Raw genomic sequence first — 24072 nt, 5'->3', positions numbered from 1 at the left:
CAACTTTCCCGGAAAGTAGATATTTCCCATTTTTTATGATACAAATTTCCTGTTTTCTATGATAATCTACGTCGCAACATTACGTAATATTTCCCCCCAAATTCGAAAATCTACTTCCCCGAAAAGTCGATAATCTACTTTCCCGAAAAGTAGAAAATCTGTCTACTTTTCAGGAAAGTGGATAACCAACTTTCCCGGAAAGTTGATTTTTCCCGTTTTTTATGATACAAATTTCCCGTTTTCTATGATAATCTACTTCTCTAAATTAGGTAATATTTCCCCCAAAATTCGAAAATCTACTTCCCCGAAAAGTCGATAATCTACTTTTCCGAAAAGTAGAAAATCTATCTACTTTTCGGGAAAGTAGATAACCAACTTTCCCCGAAAGTAGATATTTCCCATTTTTTATGATACAAATTTCCCGTTTTCTATGATAATCTACTTCGCAAAATTAGGTAATATTTCCCCCAAAATTCGAAAATCTACTTCCCCGAAAAGTCGATAATCTACTTTCCCGAAAAGTAGAAAATCTATCTACTTTTCGGGAAAGTAGATAACTAACTTTCCCGGAAAGTAGATATTTCCCATTTTTATGATACAAATTTCCCGTTTTCTATGATAATCTACTTCGCAAAATTAGGTAATATTTCCACCAAAATTCGAAAATCTACTTCCCCGAAAAGTCGATAATCTACTTTCCCTAAAAGTAGAAAATCTATCTACTTTCCGAGTAGATAACTAACTTTCCTGGAAAGTAGATATTTCCCATTTTATGATACAAATTTCCATTTTCTATGATAATCTACTTCGCAAATTATGTAATATTTGGGCTCAAAAATCTACTTCTCTGAAAAGTCAGACAATCTACTTTCCCTGCAAGTAGGTAATATTTGATTTTTTCGAAAGTAGATAATCATCTCTTCCCGGAAAGTAGATATTTCCCGTTTTCTATGATACAAATTTCCTGTCAAGATAATCTACTGCAAAATTAGGCATTATTTCCAAAATTCGGGAAAAAATCTACTTCCCCGAAGTTTACAATCTACTTTCCCGAAAGTAGATGAGTTTTTCGAAAGTAGATAATCAACTTTCCCGGAAAGTAGATATTTCCATTTTTTATGATACAAATTTCCCGTTTTCTATGATAATCTACTTCGCAAAATTAGGTAATATTTCCCCCAAAATTCGAAAATCTACCTCCCCGAAAAGTCGATAATCTACTTTCCCGAAAAGTAGAAAATCTATATACTTTCCGGGAAAGTAGATAACCAACTTTCCCGGAAAGTAGATATTTCCCATTTTTTATGATACAAATTTCCCATTTTCTATGATAATCTACTTCGCAAAATTATGTAATATTTCCCCCAAAATTCGAAAATCTACTTCCCCGAAAAGTCGATAATCTACTTTCCCGAAAAGTAGAAAATCTATCTACTTTTCGGGAAAGTAGATAACCAACTTTCCGGAAAGTAGATATTTCCCATTTTTTATGATACAAATTTCCCGTTTTCTATGATAATCTACTTCGCAAAATTAGGTAATATTTCCCCGAAAATTCGAAAATCTACTTCCACGAAAAGTCGATAATCTATTTTCCCGAAAAGTAGAAAATCTATCTACTTTTCGGGAACGTAGATAACCAACTTTCCCGGAAAGTAGATATTTCCCATTTTTATGATACAAATTTCCCGTTTTCTATGATAATCTACTTCGCAAAATTAGGTAATATTTCCCCCAAAATTCGAAAATCTACTTCCCCGAAAAGTCGATAATCTAATTTCCCGATAAGTAGAAATTCTGTCTACTTTTCGGGAAAGTAGATAACCAACTTTCCCGGAAAGTAGATATTTCCCATTTTTTATGATACAAATTTCCCGTTTTCTATGATAATCTACTTCGCAAAATTAGGTAATATTTCCCCCATAATTCGAAAATCTACTTCCCCGAAAAGTCGATAATCTACTTTCCTGAAAAGTAGAAAATCTATCTACTTTTCGGGAAAGTAGATAACCAACTTTCCCGGAAAGTAGATATTTCCCATTTTTTATGATACAAATTTCCCGTTTTCTATGATAATCTACTTCGCAATATGGATCATATGAAGATCCTCCCCCCCAAACCTACTTGGGGGGGAGGATCTTCATATGATCTAGCCTGGAGGGGAGGATCTTCATATGATCAAGCCAAGTCGCACTCATCTGAAGATCCACCCCCCCTAACCTAACCTAACCAAACCTAACCTAACCAAACCTAACCTAACCTAACCTAACCTAACCAAACCTAACCTAACCTAACCTAACCTAACCTAACCTAACCAAACCTAACCTAACCAAACCTAACCTAACCTAACCTAACCTAACCTAACTAAACCTAACCTAACCAAACCTAACCAAACCTAACCAAACCTAACCTAACCTAACCAAACCTAACCAAACCTAACCTAACCAAACCTAACCTAACCAAACCAAACCTAACCTAACCTAACCAAACCTAACCTAACCAAATCTAACCTAACCTCCCCCCCAAACCTACTTGGGGGGGTTGGATCTTCATATGATCTAGCCTGGGGGGGAGGATCTTCAGTTGGATACTTTGGGGGGGAAGATCTTCATATGATCCCAGTGGGGTATGCCATAACGAATGGATCCTACTACGAATATTCCTATAACGAACGGTTTTACCTATAAAATTGAGAATGCTATAACGAACGAAACTCCTACAACGAACATTATTTAAATTTTTTTTTTCTAATTTATTGTTTATTTATTACAAATATTAATGATATTCTTTATTTCAGGGGTTTAGATGCATATTTATGCACTTTTTTACAATTTTTACAATTTTATATTATATTTTTCAGTGTTAAGTGGTTGTATTTGGGGGCCTGGAACGGATTAATCCTATAACGAACGAATGCTATAACGAACAAGGTTCTAGAACCAATTAGATTCGTTATAGCATACCCCACTGTACTGTATACAGTCAGTTCTGCTATAACGCGATAGTTGTGTTCTTGTAAAACATCATGTTATAGAAATTTGCGTAATAGAAATAACAGGGCTTATGGAGAAAATAGGGTTAGGTGCAGATTACATCGAGCTTCTCTTCAAGGGTTATAGCCTTTCTTTTACAATCATCACCGGGAATGCAATCACCAGAACGCTTCTTGGAGATATTCTTCTTTACCATATTCACAGTTAATACCACAAAATTGGAGAAATAGTAAGCAAAAATCGCGTTACAACAAACAAGCGTTCACATTATACAGTACAAATATCGTTCCTCTATTCATAAATCGCATTAGAGCCAATTCGCATTGTCAAAACACGCGTTATAGCAGAACTCACTGTACTTACCCGACTTTTCATATTAGTTCTAGGACACCCTGCAATAACTCAAGGCATGCTAGGAAAAAGATATAAGAACACAAATTTTAATTAATTGTTTTATACAATTTATTTTTTTCCTTGTCACAAGTACATTGCATTATTTGCTATTACCTGAAAATACTTATAATCAATTTGTTTCACTTAATTTATTTTTTCTTTATTATATTTAGAACTTTGGAGTATTCAAAAAGATCGGACTAATGTTGCATTGGTTTTCTAGGGGATCTAAGCTATGCATACTTTAGCATAAAATGAACCATAAATAACAAAAACTTCACACAGGTCAAGCTACATTTTGGAAATACGAATCTATACCCAGTTGATGAGCAATTATTATTATTTTTTTAAATAAAATATCTCTGAGATTCTATTTTACAAGGACAAAGCCTTCTTAAACAAGAGGACAGTACTGCATAACTTTCATTCTCTTAAAAAATTATGTGGAAGTAAAAGGAGTTAGACTGGGTTCTGGAACACCAGTTTATATAGAAAAAATCATTACCTCCAGGTTATGCACTTGAAAAGGGGGTCACACACACTACCAGACCTCCCCTTTCATACAAAAATTCCAGACTTTTTCTTTAATGCAGTATTGTACACAGGCATTTTTGTATTATAAAAAGTAATTACTGTACTACTGACCTCAGAATATCTCCTAATATCAAGTGCACATGGCTTCAAAATGCTCATGATATTGGTCAGATTTCACAAAATTAAATTTTCTTGGGAGGGCTTACAACTCCCCCCCCCCCAAACACACACAAAAAAAAAAAAATAAAAACTGGGTGGGCTTGCTGTGCTTGCATTTTTAAAAACCTCAGTAAAATAATTCTCCATTTATGAGGTTAAGGTAGGACTCTTGCAACGATAACATGGAGGCTGTGAGGGCATTACCAATAGAGTTGTCTGCACCCTGGACAGTATCCCACCATGAATCTGTTACCTAGGAGACAAAAAATATAATATAAATTAATAAATTATTATCACAAAAACTCTCACTTACCTACTATGTTACTTCACTTGCTTTCAATCACATTAAGAGATATACATTGTTCACTTACTGCTAATGTTCCATGATACAACTATCACTGTGAGCGATATTGTAATACAGTAATCTCGTGTTTTGGGCGTTTTTTTTTTTTATTGCATTTTTTTTTTACTAAAAAATTATATACCCTGTACTGTATATATAAAATATCCTTTAAAAACAAAAATTTAAATTTTGCGCCATTTTCAATATTCCCATGTGGTGCGGCAAACAGATGCCACCTTTTCCGCTTCAGACACCAGCTGCTCCGAGAAACCTCAGTCCACACGTGCTTACCGTACTGTGAACGCTACTGTGATTACCTCTTCTGTTTGTCCTCCCACATGCATTCCACATGGCTCCGGGACATAAGCCAGCCTCATCAAAGGCAAATATTACTAACAAAGACTCTAAAGTGACCAAGAGATCAGTAATAGTGATGACCTTAACAGAAAAAACAGTTTTATTGGACAAGCTCAGAGGTGGTATGAGCTCGAGATGTGGTGAAAACTGATAATTCATTTGTTCTTTTGTCAGAATACAAGTCGTCAAGTGGAGGAATGTGGGTGGAAGAGGACTGGCTGGCTGGCGTGACTGCGTGAGGGCTTTTTTTAGTTTAACAAATTTATTGGCAGAGCTTGTAGTACAGTTTGCCTATTCTGAGTAATTCAGTCAGATCTTGACACTGAGGGTGGTATTGTAGTAGATTCCTCCCCTACAAACGCGTGTCGCTGAGTAGCCGACCCTGCGAATTCACCAGTGTATGCCTCGTGGTCTAGGTCAACCAGTGCCGCCATACATGACGGAGGTCAACTATTAAGCCACGCCTACCTCCGCTATATAAGACCTGACCTCGTGGTGACCTATCTCTTTCTACCTACACCAACCAGCAAGCAACACCTCCTACTCCTGCCTGGCGGCCCTCGCTCCCGCCGGCGAGCCACAAGCTGGTCCTCCTCTGAGCATCCTCACCAACCAGCTCTCTCTACATCACGCTTGTAACCACGCTGCCACTTCCCAGCACCAAGCTGCACTGTACATCCAATACAATATGTATACAGAGAGCACATTGTGAGTTTCCTTTCTCCATCCCATCCTGAGTGTGAACCAAACAACCCGTACCCCACAGTGTTACTTCTCACTGCCACGCAGGACAGGTTCATACACAAAGAAATACATCATATTCATTAACAGATTCATATGGGTAATGTCACTGCCATGCAGGACAGAGGTTTGTACACAAAGAGATGCATCATATTCATTGACAGTACATATACATATATGTGCACACACACATACACATATACATACACATACACATATACATGTACATATATATACACATATGCACACATACACACATGCATACACATATACACAATTACATACATATACGTCGGTCAGATTCATGCGGGTAATGTCACTCTTCACTGCCAAACAGGACAGAGGTTCGTACACAAAGACTGCATCATATTCATTGACGCTATACAGTATATAGGTCAGATTCATGTGGGTAATGCCACTGTTCACTGCCATGCAGGACAGAGGTTCGTACACAAAGAAGGAAATACATCATATTCATTCACAGTATATATAGGTCAGTGGATCACATACATTGGAGTCATATTCTAATTGAAGACTAATCAGTGTGGGTTAGCAAATTTGGGATAAACAGCAAGAATGTCCTCAAGCACACCTGTTTCAATGAAGTAATTACATAGTTCAAGATACAATTAGTCAGGTGGCCTGAAGTCTTTGACAGTGTCACATTCAATAATATAGTGTTCAAGTGTAAGCTTTAAAGGTTTATCACAAAGTTTACATGCTGAGTGTTCCGGTATGGGTACAGCGTTACTAACTTGCCAGATGTGTCTGTATCCTAGCCTAATTCTGGCCATGACTACATCACATTGTCTGGTTCTGTCCTTATGCTGGCCATACCGGTACCTCTTGTCACAAAATTTGTCATATTTACTAATGCTACAACTGTCAGGTCTCTCTGCATTTCTCATTTCTTCTAGATCAGAGTTCATGATTCTGACTTGAATGTTTTTAATTACAGCATTGGACAGGCCAAGGTCACGGTCAATATTTTCTTTCTTACAAATGCCTCATTGGCCAGTCTATCAGCACGGTCATGATACCTGATTCCAACATGGGACGGAATCCACACAAATTCGACACGAAAGTTGTTCTCATTGGCAGTTATCACATTCCTTTTAATATCATATACAACTTTAGACATAGAGCCTGACGGTGAGGGCGCGCAGACGCCGGGACAGCAGGGAGAGGCTGGCAATGCGAGTGTTGCCGACCTCAGCGAAATATATATTTTTTTATTTACTTTTAAATAAATTTTCTTTGTATATAACTGTGTTTACATTTTTCCATTATTATACTACAATATGATTAGTTTCAAATAATGATGTTAGTAAATGCCAGTACAGTGCATCAGTGATCAGTGTGACCACTGGGTCATGAGTGGAGAGCATTGAGTGGTTAAGTGCATGACCTACCTGAGCTGTTTGGTGGCCACAGGCACAGTGATTCCTAAGAGTATTTGCGGTTTTGGCTTTTCGCGGGGGTTTCAGGAACGTAATTCCCGTGAAAAACACGGGATTACTGTACAGTACAGTATTACCCCGCTTTACCCTTTACACGGTTTCACTTTCCGCGATTTCTCATTTACGCGGTACCTTGCCAGAACCGGACTTTCAGTTTCCGCAGTGCATCTACTCATATACGCAGTGAAGTATAATTTTTTTTTTTTTATTTAGCTCATAAAATTCATACAAATTACCCGGCCAGAATATAATTTACATTGCTGGAATTCTTACAATATGATGATCATTTTGAATATAAACATCATGGATTTTGCATTAGACATACAAATTTTAGATCTAATGTATTAATTTGGTTTACACAAAGCAAATATTTTATCTTTTGTGCAAAATATATGAAGTTTACATTCAAAATATTCCCTGACCTGCAAAGAATCCAGAAATGTCAATTATATTATCCTAACTTTAGACTGAGGTATTATTTATTACTAAATGTTAAAATCTAGTATTTTCACCCACACATTTCTCTGGTAGGGAGGGAAGGTGGGAGGGTTGGGACCGACCGACCCAGCTGGCATGAGGGGGGGGAGGCAAGGTGGGGTACTTTGATTGACAGAGTGTCGTGAAGAATATTTTATTTTTTATTTACTGAAGATATTTGTTTTAGCTCATAAAATTCATACAAATTACTCGACCAGAATATAATTTACATTGCTGGAATTCTTACAATATGATGATCATTTTGAATATAAACATCATGGATTTTGCATTAGACATACAAATTTTAGATCTAATGTAATAATTTGGTTTACACAAAGCAAATATTTTATCTTTTGTGCAAAATATATGAAGTTTACATTCAAAATATTCCCTGACCTGCAAGGAATCCAGAAATGTCAATTATATTATCCTAACTTTAGTCTGAGGTATTATTTATTACTAAACGTTAAAATCTAGTGTTTTCACCCAATCATTTCTCAGAGAGGTAGGAGCTAGTGAGCTGGGAAGAGGGGGGGGGGGGATTTGAGTCCATTATTTGAATGGACATTAACCTGGGACTGTATTTCTCTTAAATATTAATTGTGTGAGCATACCATCATAAAATGTAGATGTTAATTTTATTACAACATAGGTATTGTGTCGGAAAAAGTGGAGTTTGGGGGTCGGGCCAGTCTCTATTGGAATTAATCCCATATGTTCTGTTGTTCACTTTACGCGGTACCCTGTGGGTTCAATTGACCGCGTAAATTGGGGTACTACTGTATACTAAAAATTTGCAACTAGATGTCCTGGTGACACGGCGGTGACTGTAATGCACCAGTTACCAGGTCATGAATTTACTTTCATTCGCTATTTCTCTGTGTCTATTATATATACTATTGTGAGTTGGTCTTGGTGTTGCTTCACTATATTACCTGGTTTTTCTATGGTGGGTAACTCAAGGTCATCACTAATGGATATCTCTGGTTTATTGCTCGGGCACCTGTGTCCGACGCGCTGACATCTTAGTTACACGGGACTAAGATGATCTTTGTTCTGTTTTGGGACTGCTTCTTAGGGAGGCTTCTTAGCCCTCGGAACCACCAAATTTTGTTTGAATCATCCGGATTTACCGGGTCCGAGTCTTTGAGGGTTCACTGAGTGTAATGTATTGGTGTTGGTTCTTCTACCATTATATTTGTTTCTAATTTGTTATTGTACAAATAATTACGGAATTGGTTATTTACGGTAAAAGAATTCTTTAGTTGCATTGGTTTTTGATATACACCGATGTGGTTTTGTTTTGGTGGTCACAAACTGGTTGCTCGGTGAAAATGGATAGTCACCACTCAGCCAACACACTATCAGCACAACCTTCTCTGACCAGAACCATCTCAACTTTCATTCTTGCTGATCATCAGTGGAACACCTAAAATATAATATGATGAATATACTTCTGCTATACCCTATGTAAATCTATTGCGGTTAATGTGTTGAATATGTTTACTCAGTTCTACATAGCATGGAAGATACCTATACACATATTTAAAATAAACAATGACTCTACAATTATTCTTATAATTATGAACTACATTGTGGTCTGGGTTTACGCGGATATTTTATACACGATTTGCCATTTACGCGGCACCTCTCCAGATGCGGCAATTATTATTTACGCGGTAAATGCCATCATATATGTGGCAAGCGGCGGGCAAGGTACTGAGCCCAGACGTCGCGGACTGTGATTGGGCCACGTATCCTTACTACCCACCAGGGCCGGATTCAGGAGTGGGCAAAGTGGGCAGCTGCCCAGGGGCCTCCACATATTACAATATTTTATTTATTTGTTTATTCATTTGGATTATTTTTATTTTCATTCTTTAAAATTCATGTTTATTTATTCCATCACGTAAAACTATGTTCAGCAAGAAGCGTGATAGAAATTAGACTAGCTACTCCTTGAAATTCATGAATATAGGTTGACAACCCTTTATCCGAAATTCCGAAAACCGAAAAGCTCTGAAAACCGAAAGTTTTTTTTTTTGTGGAGCAATTTTTTTTTTTTTTTTTTTTTTTTTTTTTTTTAGCCCACCAGGGCACAGGTCACTGACCCACATCGGGGCCTGGGGGGTGAAAATGTAATAGTAATAATAATTATAATAATAATAATAATAATAATGATATTACAGTAATAATAATAATTATTCATAGTAAATAAAAATTTTAATAAAAAATACACAAAAATAAAATAAGTATGATAACAACAATAATAATAATAATAATAACAACAATAATACTGTAATAATAAAATAATAATAATAATAAAGAAATACAGTGACCCCTCGTTTAACGAACACCTCGGTTAACGTAATTTCGATTAACGAACTGCCTTCCATAAGGATCTTCAATTCGGTTAACGAAAAAAAATTCGGTTAACGAAGTTCTTACGAACCGACCTCAACATGTTTTCGCTTGCACTGACCGGGCAACCAGCTTTAGTATCAGTCCGCCAATACATTAATCGGTTCTAGGGCTTAAATTCCTTACTATTTTAGTAAATATCAAGAAGTTTATACTATTCAATAATTTTAAAAGTTGAATATTCAATTTTTTAGTCATTTTAACAATTATTGAACATAATTGAAGGTAAAGTGACTAGTTTAATGCGCGGCATCCAGCCTCTTAACACAGCAAACAGGAGTTAGTCTCTCTCTGTTTTCACTGGAGGTAACATCTTGCTTGAGACTCTCTTCAACTAAACGCTTTTTTTCTGTGTTTCCAAGCAAATTATTGGTCATTTTGAAATATATTTTACATATTGACAATATATAATGCAGTGCAGTGTTGATTTAAAGAAAATAATCTTGAATTACACCAGAGAGCTAAAATTTTATGGGTGAAATGGTGCCATGGGGTGACTTCTCTTCCACCCCAATGCCTTCTCTTCTTCCTTCTCCTCCACCCCCATTCTAAATCCCATCATCATCATCATCATCCAGGAGCCTTCTACATACACACCTCAAAGTAAGTGAACTTTTCTACCATTTTTGTTGAATTTAGGAAATTTTCGGTGAGCTGGAACCAATTACCCAAAAACCCATTGAAACAATGGTTTCGGTTAACGAACTTTTCGGTTAACGAACGACCTTCTGGAACGGATTGAGTTCGTTAACGGAGGGGTCACTGTACAAGAATGAAAAAAAGATCAAAAGTGAGAAACACGACCTAGACCTATGAATTATTATTATTATAATTATTATTATTATTATTATTATTATATTTTAGCCCCCAGGCCCCAATGTTCAAATTACCTCAATATAACTGCATGTGGCTTCAAAACTCTCCAAAGAAGTGTTCGAATTTCAAAATTTTCCCGGGGGCCTTACAGCGCCCCCCGGAACTCCCATATGTTTAGGCTCGCTTCACTCGCCACCCCACCCTCTTGGGTAGTTATAATGAGGGGGCCTCCACAAAGAGGCTGCCCATGGGCCTCCACAGGTCTAAATCCGGCACTGCCACCCATGCACCCCCTCCGTCATGTGCTGTGATTGGTCTATTTAACCTTGCTTGCCCTGCCACCAGAGCTGATGACCTTGGCCGCACCAGTCTCACTGTCCCCGTGTATACTCACTCGTGCCCACGAACCTTTTTTTTTTTTATATTTCTCCACAATGGCTTCCACTGGACCCCCACCACCCCTGAAAAGCCCTGAACTACCTGGCCCAAGGTGGGAGGCAGAGGCAAGCGGTGGCTGGGGAGGCTCAGTCTGTTGCTGTGGCATTGGAGAATGCAAGAGAGGCTGCACAAAGTGTTAGAGCTGCAGGCTTCTCCGAGACCACCAACGAGGACATCCTGGAGGTAATCGGGCAACCTGAGGTGACTGCGGACGAGATGTTGGAAGATGATGACATCAGTGAGCAGCCAGGTGTTACAGAACAACAAGAGCAGAAACTAACACATGCTGATGTGAAGGAGGTCATCGAGTTAGCTGAGAGATTGAAGTTCATCCTTGCCAAAGAGACAAGTAATCGTCGCTACGAAGTGTCGAAAAACCATCTGTTGAAATGACTGGAGCCCTATGTTCAGCAGTATCATAACCACATCAATGCTAGCCGTCAACAAAGCATCACCGAGTTCTTCACCCGCCAACCACCACAGCCAGCCCAAGTCAGTGCTAGTGAGGATATGAAATTTGAGGGGTTTGACGAGGAGGCCCTGCTAGCCTCTGTGGTGGATAGAGATGCAGGTGATACAAGTGAGGGCCAATAATCTGCCCTCTGCCTTGGAACCAACCCCCCCATCCCCGTGTGCCCAGCCATCTCTTCTACTAACGTAAGTGTTAAAAAACCTAATATTATTGATATTTCTCTTAAATATTAATGTGTGTGCATACCATCATAAAATTAAGATGTTATTTTTACTACAATGTACGTATTGTGTCGGCGATAGCCAAAAAAAGGGTAGTCTGGCGGTCGGCCCAGTCTCTATTTCAATTAATCCCATATGTTCTGTTATTTTATTTACGCGTTTCGCTTTATACGCGGACCTCCATGGGTTTAATTAACAGCGTAAACCCAGACTATACTGTATATGTTTATTACAGTTCACTTGAGTTATTCTTTACTGAATGGGATTCTTAAAATTGGTAATAACATTAACAATAACATGGTTAAAATGTGTAATTGTATGAAATTATAAATTATATCCATAATTTTACTTACCAGTATAAGAACTTGATCATTAAACTGAGAGGGTCCAATAATGTCACTGCTTGGGACTGGAACCATTGGAGCAAAGACATTCAAAGATACACCTTGCTTTACATTGTGAACATCTAGTCGAGTCACTGCAAACCAACTAAAGAAAATGTTCATATAAATTTTAATCTTTCAGTATTATATTAAAATTAAATATCATAATCATATAAAAAGTGGTAACTGGGACACATACTTTATTGTCTGAATCTTACAACTGCTAATTTAAATTTGTTATATTGTACTGTACAGGGTATACATATTTCATATAACAATAAGCATACTGAACAAGCACTGTGCATTATAATTGATAAAATGTTTCTAAGAAATTTGCTAATCTTTAAAGCTATGAGACAATTATTGATGTGGCTCTAACATCCAGTCTCCCTCCTTCCATGTTCATCGTACAGCATCCTTCCTACCTTATTCTAATACTGTATTGTACTTTACTTTATCCTCTTCACTAATGATCGACTTGTTAGCCGCTTGGACGGTCGATCATGTCTCTGTTACACACCGTTGACAAGCACTGAGTATGCAATAGCTCCAGAATGTATCTGTACCTGTGCCAGTAATGGTCAACTTCCTCTGGCAGATAACTCAAGAGATCAGAACTTTCACTCCCCTAAAATTGCCCTGATAATTTTCTAAGCTTGTAGCTTTTTCAACCAGAAGCTGTGACGTTGAGCGGGGTGAGCACCTGCTAATTCCAGGTATGAACAGTTATGTCCTCCAAATTGCTTATAGAATTTTATTAAGTCATCCCTCGCTTGGCTAACAATAATTTATATCAATTATTTTTTTTATTGAATTCAGACCTTCATCCCATGATTCTTTGAACCCATATGCCCAACTTGCTTCTCCATTACCTCTCATTAACACGACACTAAAACACCATACTGTACATTAGTTAAACATCTTCCCTTTAATTTTTTTCTCACCAGTTTTATGTTATCTATAATAGGAGTAATTAAATAATTGGATTTTCCATTTCAAATTTTATCTCAGATGCATGCAAACAGCAGAAACCAATTTATAACTTACCTAGAAGGAGCTATCTCAACAAAGAAATCAATGCCAATAAAAACACTCTGATTCGCTGCAAGGTCACCAGATAATCGTGCTTGGTATTCACATTCCTGATGAGAAAAAAAGGCATGATACAATAAATCCTCTCATTAATAGATTTGTCAATACTGAAGATTCGCAATATAGGAAACCTTTTGTCCAGTACTGTATAATTAACAGTCTTAGCCAGTAGGATTAAATTTTTGAGATTATTGTCTATTACTGACGATGTGGTTAGTTGGTGCTTCTTGGAGTTTGCTAGACTCAGCATGACAGCTGAAAATGTTTACAGGACAATGTGCAGCAACACACTGAGGTTACATAATTGTTAAACTGCTAAACTCACTAAAATTTCCTGGAAGTACATTTTATGAAAAACTATTAATATATTTCATAAATCACTAATTTCAATGCAAACCCACCAGATATGATAATCAAATATAAATCTACATACAACATGCTGTATTGGTAGACAGTGTTTGTTTATCTTGAGATACCTAACTGTACTGTGCAGCCTAATACAGAGTATTCATAAAAGATCTGAATGATTTGATTCCTTAATATTTCCAGACTAATTAAGATATAAAACTAGAACCATGTGTAAACAATAGAGCAACTATCAGTTTGCTTGATTACCGAATGATTGATTAACAACAAATTTTACCGATATCGTTGGATTGGTCGTGATGCACCTCTCCGTTGGCCCCAAGATCATCAGATATTACGCCATTGGATTTCTTCCTCTGGGGTTTTGTTAGAGATGTTGTGTTGTGTACAATACCAAGGTTGCCAACATTCAAGAACTATGAATCAGGATCAAAGATGAAATAGTGATGGTCAATGCTAGCATGCCTGAATGCACATGGCAAGAAGTTGTATGTCAATAGGTTGTTGTATGGACAACCAATGATGCACATGTTGAAGTGTATTAAACATGTATGAAAAACTTTAATACTAGTTGCTCTATTGCTTACACATAATTTTAGCATTACAGTGGTCCCTCGGTTAACGAGCACAATTCGTTCCAGAAGGTTGCTCGTTAACCGAAACCATTGTTTCAATGGTTTTTTGGGTAATTGGTTTCAGCTCACCGAAAATTAAATACAAACTAAAAACAAATGCAGTAAAGTACACTTACTTTGAGGTGTGCATGTAGATGGCTCCTGGTTGATGATGATGATGGGAATTAGAATGGGGGAGGAGAAGGGAGAAGAAATGGCATTGGGGTGGAAGAGAAGTCACCCCATGCCGTCATTTCACCTATAAAATTTTAGTTCACTTGGTGTAATTCAAGATTATTTTCTTTAAATCAACACTGCACTGTGCTATATATTATCAATATGTAAAATATATTTAAAAATGACCAATAAATTGACTGGAAACACAGAAAAAAGCATTTATGTTGAAGAGTCTCAAACAAGATGTTCCTTCCTCTGAACTGGTAAACAAACTGACGCCAAGCTTGATGTGTTGAGTGGCTGTTTGGCACGCAAAAAAATAGCTTCCTGTACTTTAATTATGTTAAATAATTGTTAAAATGACTAAAAAAATTAATATAAAACCTTTAAAATTATTGAATAGTACAACCTTCTTGATATTTACTAAAATGGTAAGGAATTTAAGCCCTAAAACCGATTACTGTATTGGCGGACTAATACTACAGCTGGTGGGCAGCCAAATGCAAGCGAAAACATGTTGCGAAAAATTCGTAAGGAATTCGTTAACCGGGTGATAGTGCGCACGTAGGAATTTTCCCTTAAAGTGTTTACTTGGGGGATAATGTCTGTGTCCCTGATTGGCAACAAATAAAGATCTTGATGATCCCTCTTAATAAATGTTCTGAATGAAATTATTTTATAAAAACAAATTTAAATAAATAAGTTTCATTGAGCTAAGGGATACTTGATATAATAGTCAGGAGACAGATACGACATAGTGAGTTATTGTTTATATTTGCCATATGAGTGACTTGTATAACAATAAGAGATCTTAATGCATTAACTTATGAATAATATAACATTTATGAGTCATATTGATTAATTTGGGAGAAAATGCTTTCTCCCTTATTAATTACAGTGAACCCTCGCTTAACGCGGTTTCACTTTACTCGTTTCTACATTTACGCGGTACCCTGCCAGAACCGGAATTCCCACTTTACGCAGTGCATCTACTCATATACACGGGTGAAGTATAATTTTTTTATTTAGCTCATAAAATTCATACAAATTATCCGGCCAGAATATAATTTACATTGCTGGAATTCTTACAATTTGATGATCATTTTGAATATAACCATCATAGATTTTGCATTAGACATACAAATTTTAGATCTAATGCAAGTATTTTGTTTACTCAGAGCAAATATGTTATCTTTTGTGCAAAATATATGAAGTGTATATTCAAAATATTCCTGGTCTTGCAAGGAATCCAGCAATGTCAATTATATTATCCTAACTTTAGTCTGAGGTATTATTTATTACTAAAAATGTAAATATACTGTTATAACCCAATCATTTCTCTGGTAGGGAGGGAAGATGGGGGTGAGGGGTAGGTAGGGAGGGAGGGAGGGAGGGAGGGACCCAGGGAGCAGGTGGGAAGAGGGGGGGAGGTGGGGTATTTTGATTGACAGATAGTATTTCGGTAAGTATATTTTGTTTATTTATTGAAGATATTTGTTTTAGCTCATAAAATTCATACAAATTACCGGGCCAGAATATAATTTACATTGCTGGAATTCTTACAATTTGATGATCATTTTGAATATAAACATCATAGATTTTGCATTAGACATACAAATTTTAGATCTACTTTAAGAATTTTGTTTACTCTGAGTAAATATGTTATCTTTTGTGCAAAATATATGACATTTATATTCAAAATATTCCTGGTCTTACAAGGAATCCAGCAATGTCAATTATATAATCCTAACTTTAGTCTGAGGCATTATTTATTACTAAAAAGGTAAATATTCTGGTTTCTCCCACACATTTCTCTGGTAGGGAGGGACCGACCTACCATCTGGCGAGGTTGGAAGAGGGGGGGAGGCAAGGTGGGGTACTTTGATTGACAGATAGTCTCGTGAAGAATATTTTTTTTTTTTATTTACTGAAGATATTTGTTTTAGCTCATAAAATTCATGCAAATTACCCGGCCAGAATATAATTTACATTGCTGGAATTCTTACAATTTGATGATCAATTTGAATATAAACATCATAGATTTTGCATTAGACATACAAATTTTAGATCTACTTTAAGTATTTTGTTTACTCTGAGTAAGTATGTTATCTTTTGTGCAAAATATATTCAAAATATTCCTGGTCTTACAAGGAATCCAGCAATGTCAATTATATTATCCTAACTTTAGTTTGAGGTATTATTTATTACTATACCTTAAAATCTAGTGGTTTTCCCCCAAACATTTTTCAGAGAGGGAAGAGCCAGGAGTGTGAGAAGAGGGGGAGGGAGTTGAGTCTATTATTTGAATGGACATTAACTTGGCAACTGTATTTCTCTATTTCTCTTCAGTATTAATTGTGTGCATGTACCATCATAAAATTAAGATGTTATTTTTACTAGAACATAGGTATTGTGTCGGAAAAAGTGGAGTTTGGGGGTCAGCCAGTCTCTATTTCATTTAATCCCATATGTTATGTTGTTCACTTTACGCGGGCCTCCGTGGGTTCAATTGACCGCGTAAAGTGAGGGTTCACTGTATTATTATTAATTTGTGATATAATGATATAATGTGACTCATGGTATCCTCCTAGTTCAGATGAGTGAAATTATCTCCTAGTCAATTGACAAAATCCTTATCTCAATTAGTGAATCAAGCAGACCCTGGCAAGTAACTTTTGGCACATGACACTAGGAAATATGCAGGGTCTGTGGCCTTTCTGCGGCATATGAGTCTCAGTCAGATCAAGGAAATGGGCTTTTGGAGATCTTCAAAAACTTTCAAAGACAGCTATCTTCATCTATCTCTGAGAGATGCTTCAAATGTGGTGGTGCTGGGTTCCCCTCCCCCATCTAGTCAATCTCCACTACCAGGACCTTCTTCCTCATTAGAATAAAGTGAGTATCCTTTTTGAGTAAATTAACATTTTACCTTCTGGTAAATGTTCCTAATTTTGGAAATGTTCAAAACGGTTTATAATATAATCGGGACCTCAGTTAGCGGAGCCTTGTATGCAGTCACCTCCCTCTCCACCTCCTGCTCGGGTATTCTTGCTAACGTCGCATTCAGAGCTTGAACAAAAAAACGTTTTTTTCTAAAAACCAGTTTTTGCTGAGAGTCGCATTCGAGCTATATCACAAAAACTGGTTTTTAGAAAAAAACGGCTTTTTTTTAAATTCTCTCTTTTAATCTTTATTTAATATATGTTATTTTAAATGAAACCTTTCCTCTAGACCATTGACACCTCGGAAATTTGTGAGGCTGTACCTTCACAAATAGTAGCTGTGTAACCCTGGTCTATAAAAAAGGGAAGGTTTCCTGCAAAGGATAATTGATGCTAAATATACTGACATTAATACATAAATATTTACAGTGGTCCCTCAGTTAACGAACGGTTCGATTAAAAAAATTATGGTTAACGAATTAACTTCCATAAGGATCTTCAATTCGGTTAACGAACAAAACTTCAATTAACGAAATCCTTACGACAAACACCTTTTGTTGTGAGCATCAGCTGATGGGCTAGTCTGCCAATTCAGTAATCTGTTCTATGTTTACATTCGTTTCCAGTGAAGTAAATATCAAGAAAGTTGTGCTCTTTAATATTTTTGCATATTTTATATTAAAATTATTAGTCATATTAAAATTTAGTTAACATATTGAAAATATATGCAGTACAGGGAACTAGTTTTTTGTGCACCCATCAGCCGCTTGACTCGCCCACCAGGCGTCAGTTTGACTTTGTTTACAATGGAGTGAACATCGATTTTGTTGCTGTCTTGAATATTTTTGCATTTTTACATTAAAATTATTGGTCATTCTGAAATTTAGTTAATATATTGATAATATATAGCGCAGTGCAGTGTTGATTTAAATAAAATAATCTTGAATTACACCTAGTGAAATTACGGCATCAAGCATGAGTCCCCTGAAAGGTTATTTCTCCTTCATCACCACTTCCTTCTCTTCTCCCTTCTCCTCCACCCCCACTTCTAATTCCCATTATCATCATCAACCAGGAATGTTCTACATATACACCTCAAAGTAAGTGTACTTTACTGCATTTTTTTTTTACTTTGTATGTACTTTTCTGAGCTGGAGCCAATTACCCAATACAGTATCCCATTGAAACAATGGATTCGGTTAACGAACGACTTTGTGGAACGAATTGTGTTCGTTAACCGAGGGACCACTGTACACTGGTTATTTTTTTTTTTCTTGCTTACATCAAGTGCTTCTTGAGCTCCTGACCAATCACGAGTTTCATTTGGGGTCCTACATTCTATTTCCTCTAGCAACCTGTAAGAAAAGAAAAAGACAAGATTATTTTTTGAATACAGTACAGTATATATAATAAGTTGCTTCAACATGCTTGATGGCAGCTGAGTCACCAGAGCTGTACCATTCATTGGCCTCTACTGCATTTCCTGGGCTGGTACCCTGGGTTTGCAATGATGAGTAGGTGGAGGAACAGGGGAGACATACCATTCTGGTTTTACCCAACAGCTGCCATCAGGCAATTATAGCTAACCCATGCAAATGTGGAAAATTACTGATAAATGTTGTTGATGATGACAGCACACTCCATGACTTCATACATGTGCATACCTGCACACCTGCCCTTGGATGAGTATACATGCATGATATAGTACCATATAGGTATGGGGATGTGTATAATTTGGTGGTAGTCCTTTGGACCTTGAAAAAATTTAAAATTTCAAAATCAGACCCATTGCTGTCAGTAACACCCTCTGCTGACCCATCAAGGGAGCAACCATGGGAAAAGTCTACTGGGAAGTTCCTTCACTGCTGATACCAAATTAACTGGGGTTTGCTACCCTAAAGCTGAGTAGCAACAGTCTACAATGTTAGCCATATTAGATTTCAAGAATGCTTTCACCTAGACTAGAAGAGATGAGGTAATCAAGATTCCCATCTTTTTTCCCTGTTAGATGCACATAAATCTATATTCTTAGAGATTAGTACTACGATACCTATAGGATGATCTCATTTTCTTTTAAATACACAGAAAGATTATATACTCTACTGTGCTAGACAAACCAGTAAATAGAATTCATGCAAAAACTTTGTTGTCCCTGGGGTTTTTATTGTTTGAAGGTGCTTGAGATGTTTGATATTAATTTGGCAAAATAGCAGCCTCTTAAGGAAAAAGACTTTCAACAATAAACAAGGATTTAGAGGTGCAATGTGATATGACATTTTCACATCAAGTACAGTATTGTAATTGTATTAATTCAGTGGCAGATAAGAGTGGTTTGGGGAATTCTGTTGAACCTTGTGCCAAGACTAACGCGTCACCTATCAACTTGCACACATTCTTGGACCGCTTGTCATCCATATACAGGTAGTTCTGCTATAACGCGATAATTGTGTTCTTGTAAAATATCGTGTTATAGAAAATCGCGTAATAGAAATAACAGGGCTTATGGAGAAAATAGGGTTAGGTGCAGATTACTCGAAATCGAAAAAATTTAGTAGTTAGCCTAACACAAAGGATAGCACAGTCTAAATAAATGTTACATTCATATCTAATAATGAAATCATACAGTAAATTTAACACTTTACCTTGAAAAAATATGAATGTAACTTGATGGGGGAGAAGGGTGATTTTGAGGTTGATAACATCGAGCTTCTCTTCAAGTGTTATATCCTTTCTTTTACGATAATCACCGGGAATTCTATCATCAGAACGCTTTTTGGAGATATTCTTCTTTACCATATTCACAGTTAATACCACAAAATTGGAGAAATAGTAAGCAAAAATCGCGTTATAGCAAACAAGCGTTCGCGTTATACAAATATTGTTCCGAATTCATAAATCGCGTTAGAGCAAATTCGCGTTATCAAAACACGCGTTATAGCAGAACTCACTGTACAGTAATCTCTCATTAGCTTGAATAATTGGTGCAGAGCTCTTCCGATACTGAGAGATTTGTGGGTAATCAGACAACTCTCTCAAACCCGGAAAAAATCTGACATCCCCAGAATATTTCTGGTTTTGTAATAGGAAAAGTTGCTTAGTCTAAACTATGCATCTCACATGGACAGACACTATTCCATATCCATGAAATGTTTCTGGGTTCTGGGAAAAGTTTTACGAGTCTAAACTACGCATTTCATCTCCCACCGACAAACACTCTCTCATTACATTTAGACCGTGGGCAAGAGTGAAAATATTTATGGCTAGTCAAAAATGTATAAACTTTTATTCACAGCATCTGATCTAATAGTGTTAGAGAAGAATTAGGTACCATAATGATCCTGAATAAATTCTCTATGTGACTATTCAAATAAAAGATCCTTAAACACAATATTTCAGCATGATATAATGATGAGGACTCAATTATTTTAATAAAAAACTAAATAAATGTTGATACAGGAGTCTATAAAATCAGCCTTTAAGTTAGAAACATCAATTTTTTTACCCAAATAATCATGAATAGTTTATGTAAAAGTTGGGTTAAATAAATATAGTTTTTAAAAAACTAAAAATCTAAATATTACAACAGGCAGTCAAATGAAGGCATTTTTGAGGTGTGAGCAAATATATTTATGGCTAGCAAAAAATGTTTAAACTTTAGTTCACAGCATTTGTTCTCATAGTGTTAGAGAGATGACTTTGGTACCATAATAATCCTGTATTGGCCTCGTTTGTCACCTCAGAGCTCACCAACGAAGGCGACATCCTTAATAACTCATATCATTGTATCATAGCTGGATGATCGTCGTACTCAATTCTGAGTGATTTAAAAATAAAGAAACAAAATATCAAGAGTAAGAAACAATATATATATATATATATATATATATATATATATATATATATATATATATATATATATATATATATATATATATATATATATATATATATATATATATATATATATATATATATATATATATATATATATATATACACATATATATATATATATATATATATATATATATATATATATATATATATATATATATATATATATATATATATATATATATGTAGTGTATATATATATATATATATATATATATATATATATATATACATATATATATACAGTTGTACCCCGCTTAACGCAGTCAATTGAACCCACAGGGTACCGCGTTAAGTGAACAACAGAACATATGGGATTAATTCCAATAGAGACTGGCCCGACCCCCAAACTCCACTTTTTGACGACACACAACTATGTTGTAGTAAAAATATTATCTTAACTTTATGATGGTATGCACATACAATTAATAATTAAGAGAAATGTCAATAATATTAGGCTATTTAACACTTACATTAGTAGAAAAGATGGCTGGGCACACGGGGATGGGGGTTGGTTCCGAGGCAGAGGGCAGACTATTGGCCCTCACCTGTATCACTTGTATCAATTGTATCACTATCCACCACAGAGGCTTGCAGGGCCTCTTTGTCAAACCCCTCAAAGTCCATATAAGTCCATATCCTCTCTATAATTATCACTATCACTGACTTGGGCCGGCTGTGGTGGGTGGCGGGTGAAGAACTCGGTAATGTTTTGATGACTGGGCGACCTTGTGCGCACCGTGCCCGCGCCGCTTACACAACATGGCGGATGGCGGGAGGTTTGGATCCAAAAATGGCGCAGCTCGCCAGCCGCTCTCCGCGTAAAGGGGAACACGCACCGCGGAATGTGAGCATCCCGGGTTCCGGCATGGCTAAGTTTATTACAAAGTGATGAAAAGGGTACGCTTAATACTGTAGTCCACAAAACATGTAGCTATGCTTTTTTTATTTGGTCCCCGTCATACGAGTCCGTTTTCTCTCACATCAGGACGCCTGTGTCCTCCGTTTTCTCTCTTAATCTTAGAGTGCATCAGAAACTTTACTATTTTTAGTAATGCCACAGATTTTGAAATTGCAACTCCAATTGCAACTTGCAATTGTTGAGGCAACTAGATATGTCTGATTACAGCAAAAGTGTTTTTGTCAATTTGTAGGTGAAAGATTTTATCCTTAATAGATGTAGGTTAACATTTCACCTGTAGGCAGATGCTTAGAAAAGCCTAAGTAAGGAAGCATATTCCTTTAACACATAATATCTGACCAGTATGGGGAGGATCATCGTGTCTCCGTCAGGTGGTCGTGGAGTGGTTGTCCAGTAGGCGTCACGTGTTTGTTGTTTTTTTGTTTTTTTTGAGGGGGGGGGGGGCCACGGACATATATGCGATCGGACGTTAACCGGCGCATTACTGTAGTTGCAAAAATATTACATTTCCGTGAATGTATTATATCAAGAACAGTATGAATATAATATCACTAATATAACAGTATTTTAACCGAAAACTATCAAAAAAACGAGTAACATATCTTGAACATCGGAAGGTTAGGTAAAGTCTTTTGTTTTCATGTAGTTTATCCTAATTTACATTGAAATACATTACGTTTCAGCAAAACTACTATTTATTTCTGAGAATATGGAAATGTAATATTTTTGCTGAAAAGACGTACGTATTACAGTGGAAAGTGACGAAAGCAATTACTTTCTCTTTCTTTCGTTCAAAAGATGTTACCGTAATCGCTTTTCGAATGGTTTTCAGTTAAAAAACTGTTGTATTACAATAATATTCTATCCTAATTCACTTGTGATGCAACAGTATTTTAACTGAAAACCATTAGAAAAGCGATTACGGTAACATCTTTTGAACGAAAGAAAGCGAAGTCATTGTTTTCGTCACGATTTTATCCCACTTTCCACTGTAATACGCACGTCATTTCAGCAAAAATATTACATTTCCATGAGTGTAGTATATCAAGCACAGTATGAATTGAATATATCTTGTAATATAACAGTATTTTAACCGAAAACTATTAAAAAAGCGAGTAACATCTCTTGAACATCGGAAGGTTAGGTAAAGTCTTTTGTTTTCGACATGAATTTTATCCTATTTAACATTGAAATACATCACGTTTCAGCAAAACTAATATTTATTTCTGAGAATATATTCATTCAGGCACAGTTTAGGTAAAATATACATGTGATGTCATAGTTTTTTAACTGAAATCGATTCGAAAAACACGTACCCTCTAGCCCTGTTCAAGGAGAAGACTGGGAGGAGCTGTTTGGTGCTGAAGACGATGACAAGAAAAATGATTTTGATGGATTTTAATGAAAATATTCAGAAATATGGTATTGTAGTATTTATGCAAGTGAATTAGGATAGAATATTATTGTAATACAACAGTAGTGACAATGTGGAGGAGGCAGAGGGATAGAGCGGGGAAGAGTGGTGACGCTGGAGGTGGGAGCAGGGACGAGTGGAGATGCCAGCCAGTACATTACGGGTGTACAGTATTACGGTAATTGTTTTTATAGCTCTTTTTGCATTTTAAGATTAAATACAGTACATTACGTTTCAACAAAACTACTATTTATTTCTGAGAATATGGAAATGTAATATTTTTGCTGAAATGACATACGTATTACAGTGGAAAGTGGATAAAATTGTGACGAAAGCAATGACTTTCGCTTTCTTTCGTTCAAAAGATGTTACCGTAATCGCTTTTCAAATGGTTTTCAGTTGTGGGATTATGAGGCTAATGATAGGATAGAATATTATTGTAA

General features: G+C 36.3%; 1 protein-coding gene across 1 annotated transcript in view; it reads right to left on the bottom strand.

Moving 5' to 3' along the window:
• Positions 1–3441: 3441 nt before the first annotated feature.
• Positions 3442–24072, bottom strand: part of LOC121868776 — a gene marked incomplete at its 5' end in the record, with an annotated part of 194826 nt that continues 174195 nt past the window's right edge. The window contains 3 exon segments of the mRNA XM_042369670.1: positions 3442–4332; positions 12179–12314; positions 13256–13350. Of these exon segments, the coding sequence (XP_042225604.1) occupies positions 4207–4332; positions 12179–12314; positions 13256–13350 (357 nt within the window).

The sequence above is a fragment of the Homarus americanus genome, unplaced genomic scaffold (assembly GCF_018991925.1).
Source record: "Homarus americanus isolate GMGI-L3 unplaced genomic scaffold, GMGI_Hamer_2.0 scaffold30535, whole genome shotgun sequence".
Classification (NCBI taxonomy): Eukaryota; Metazoa; Arthropoda; class Malacostraca; order Decapoda; family Nephropidae; genus Homarus; species Homarus americanus.
This window is presented reverse-complemented; position numbering and strand designations above follow the sequence as displayed.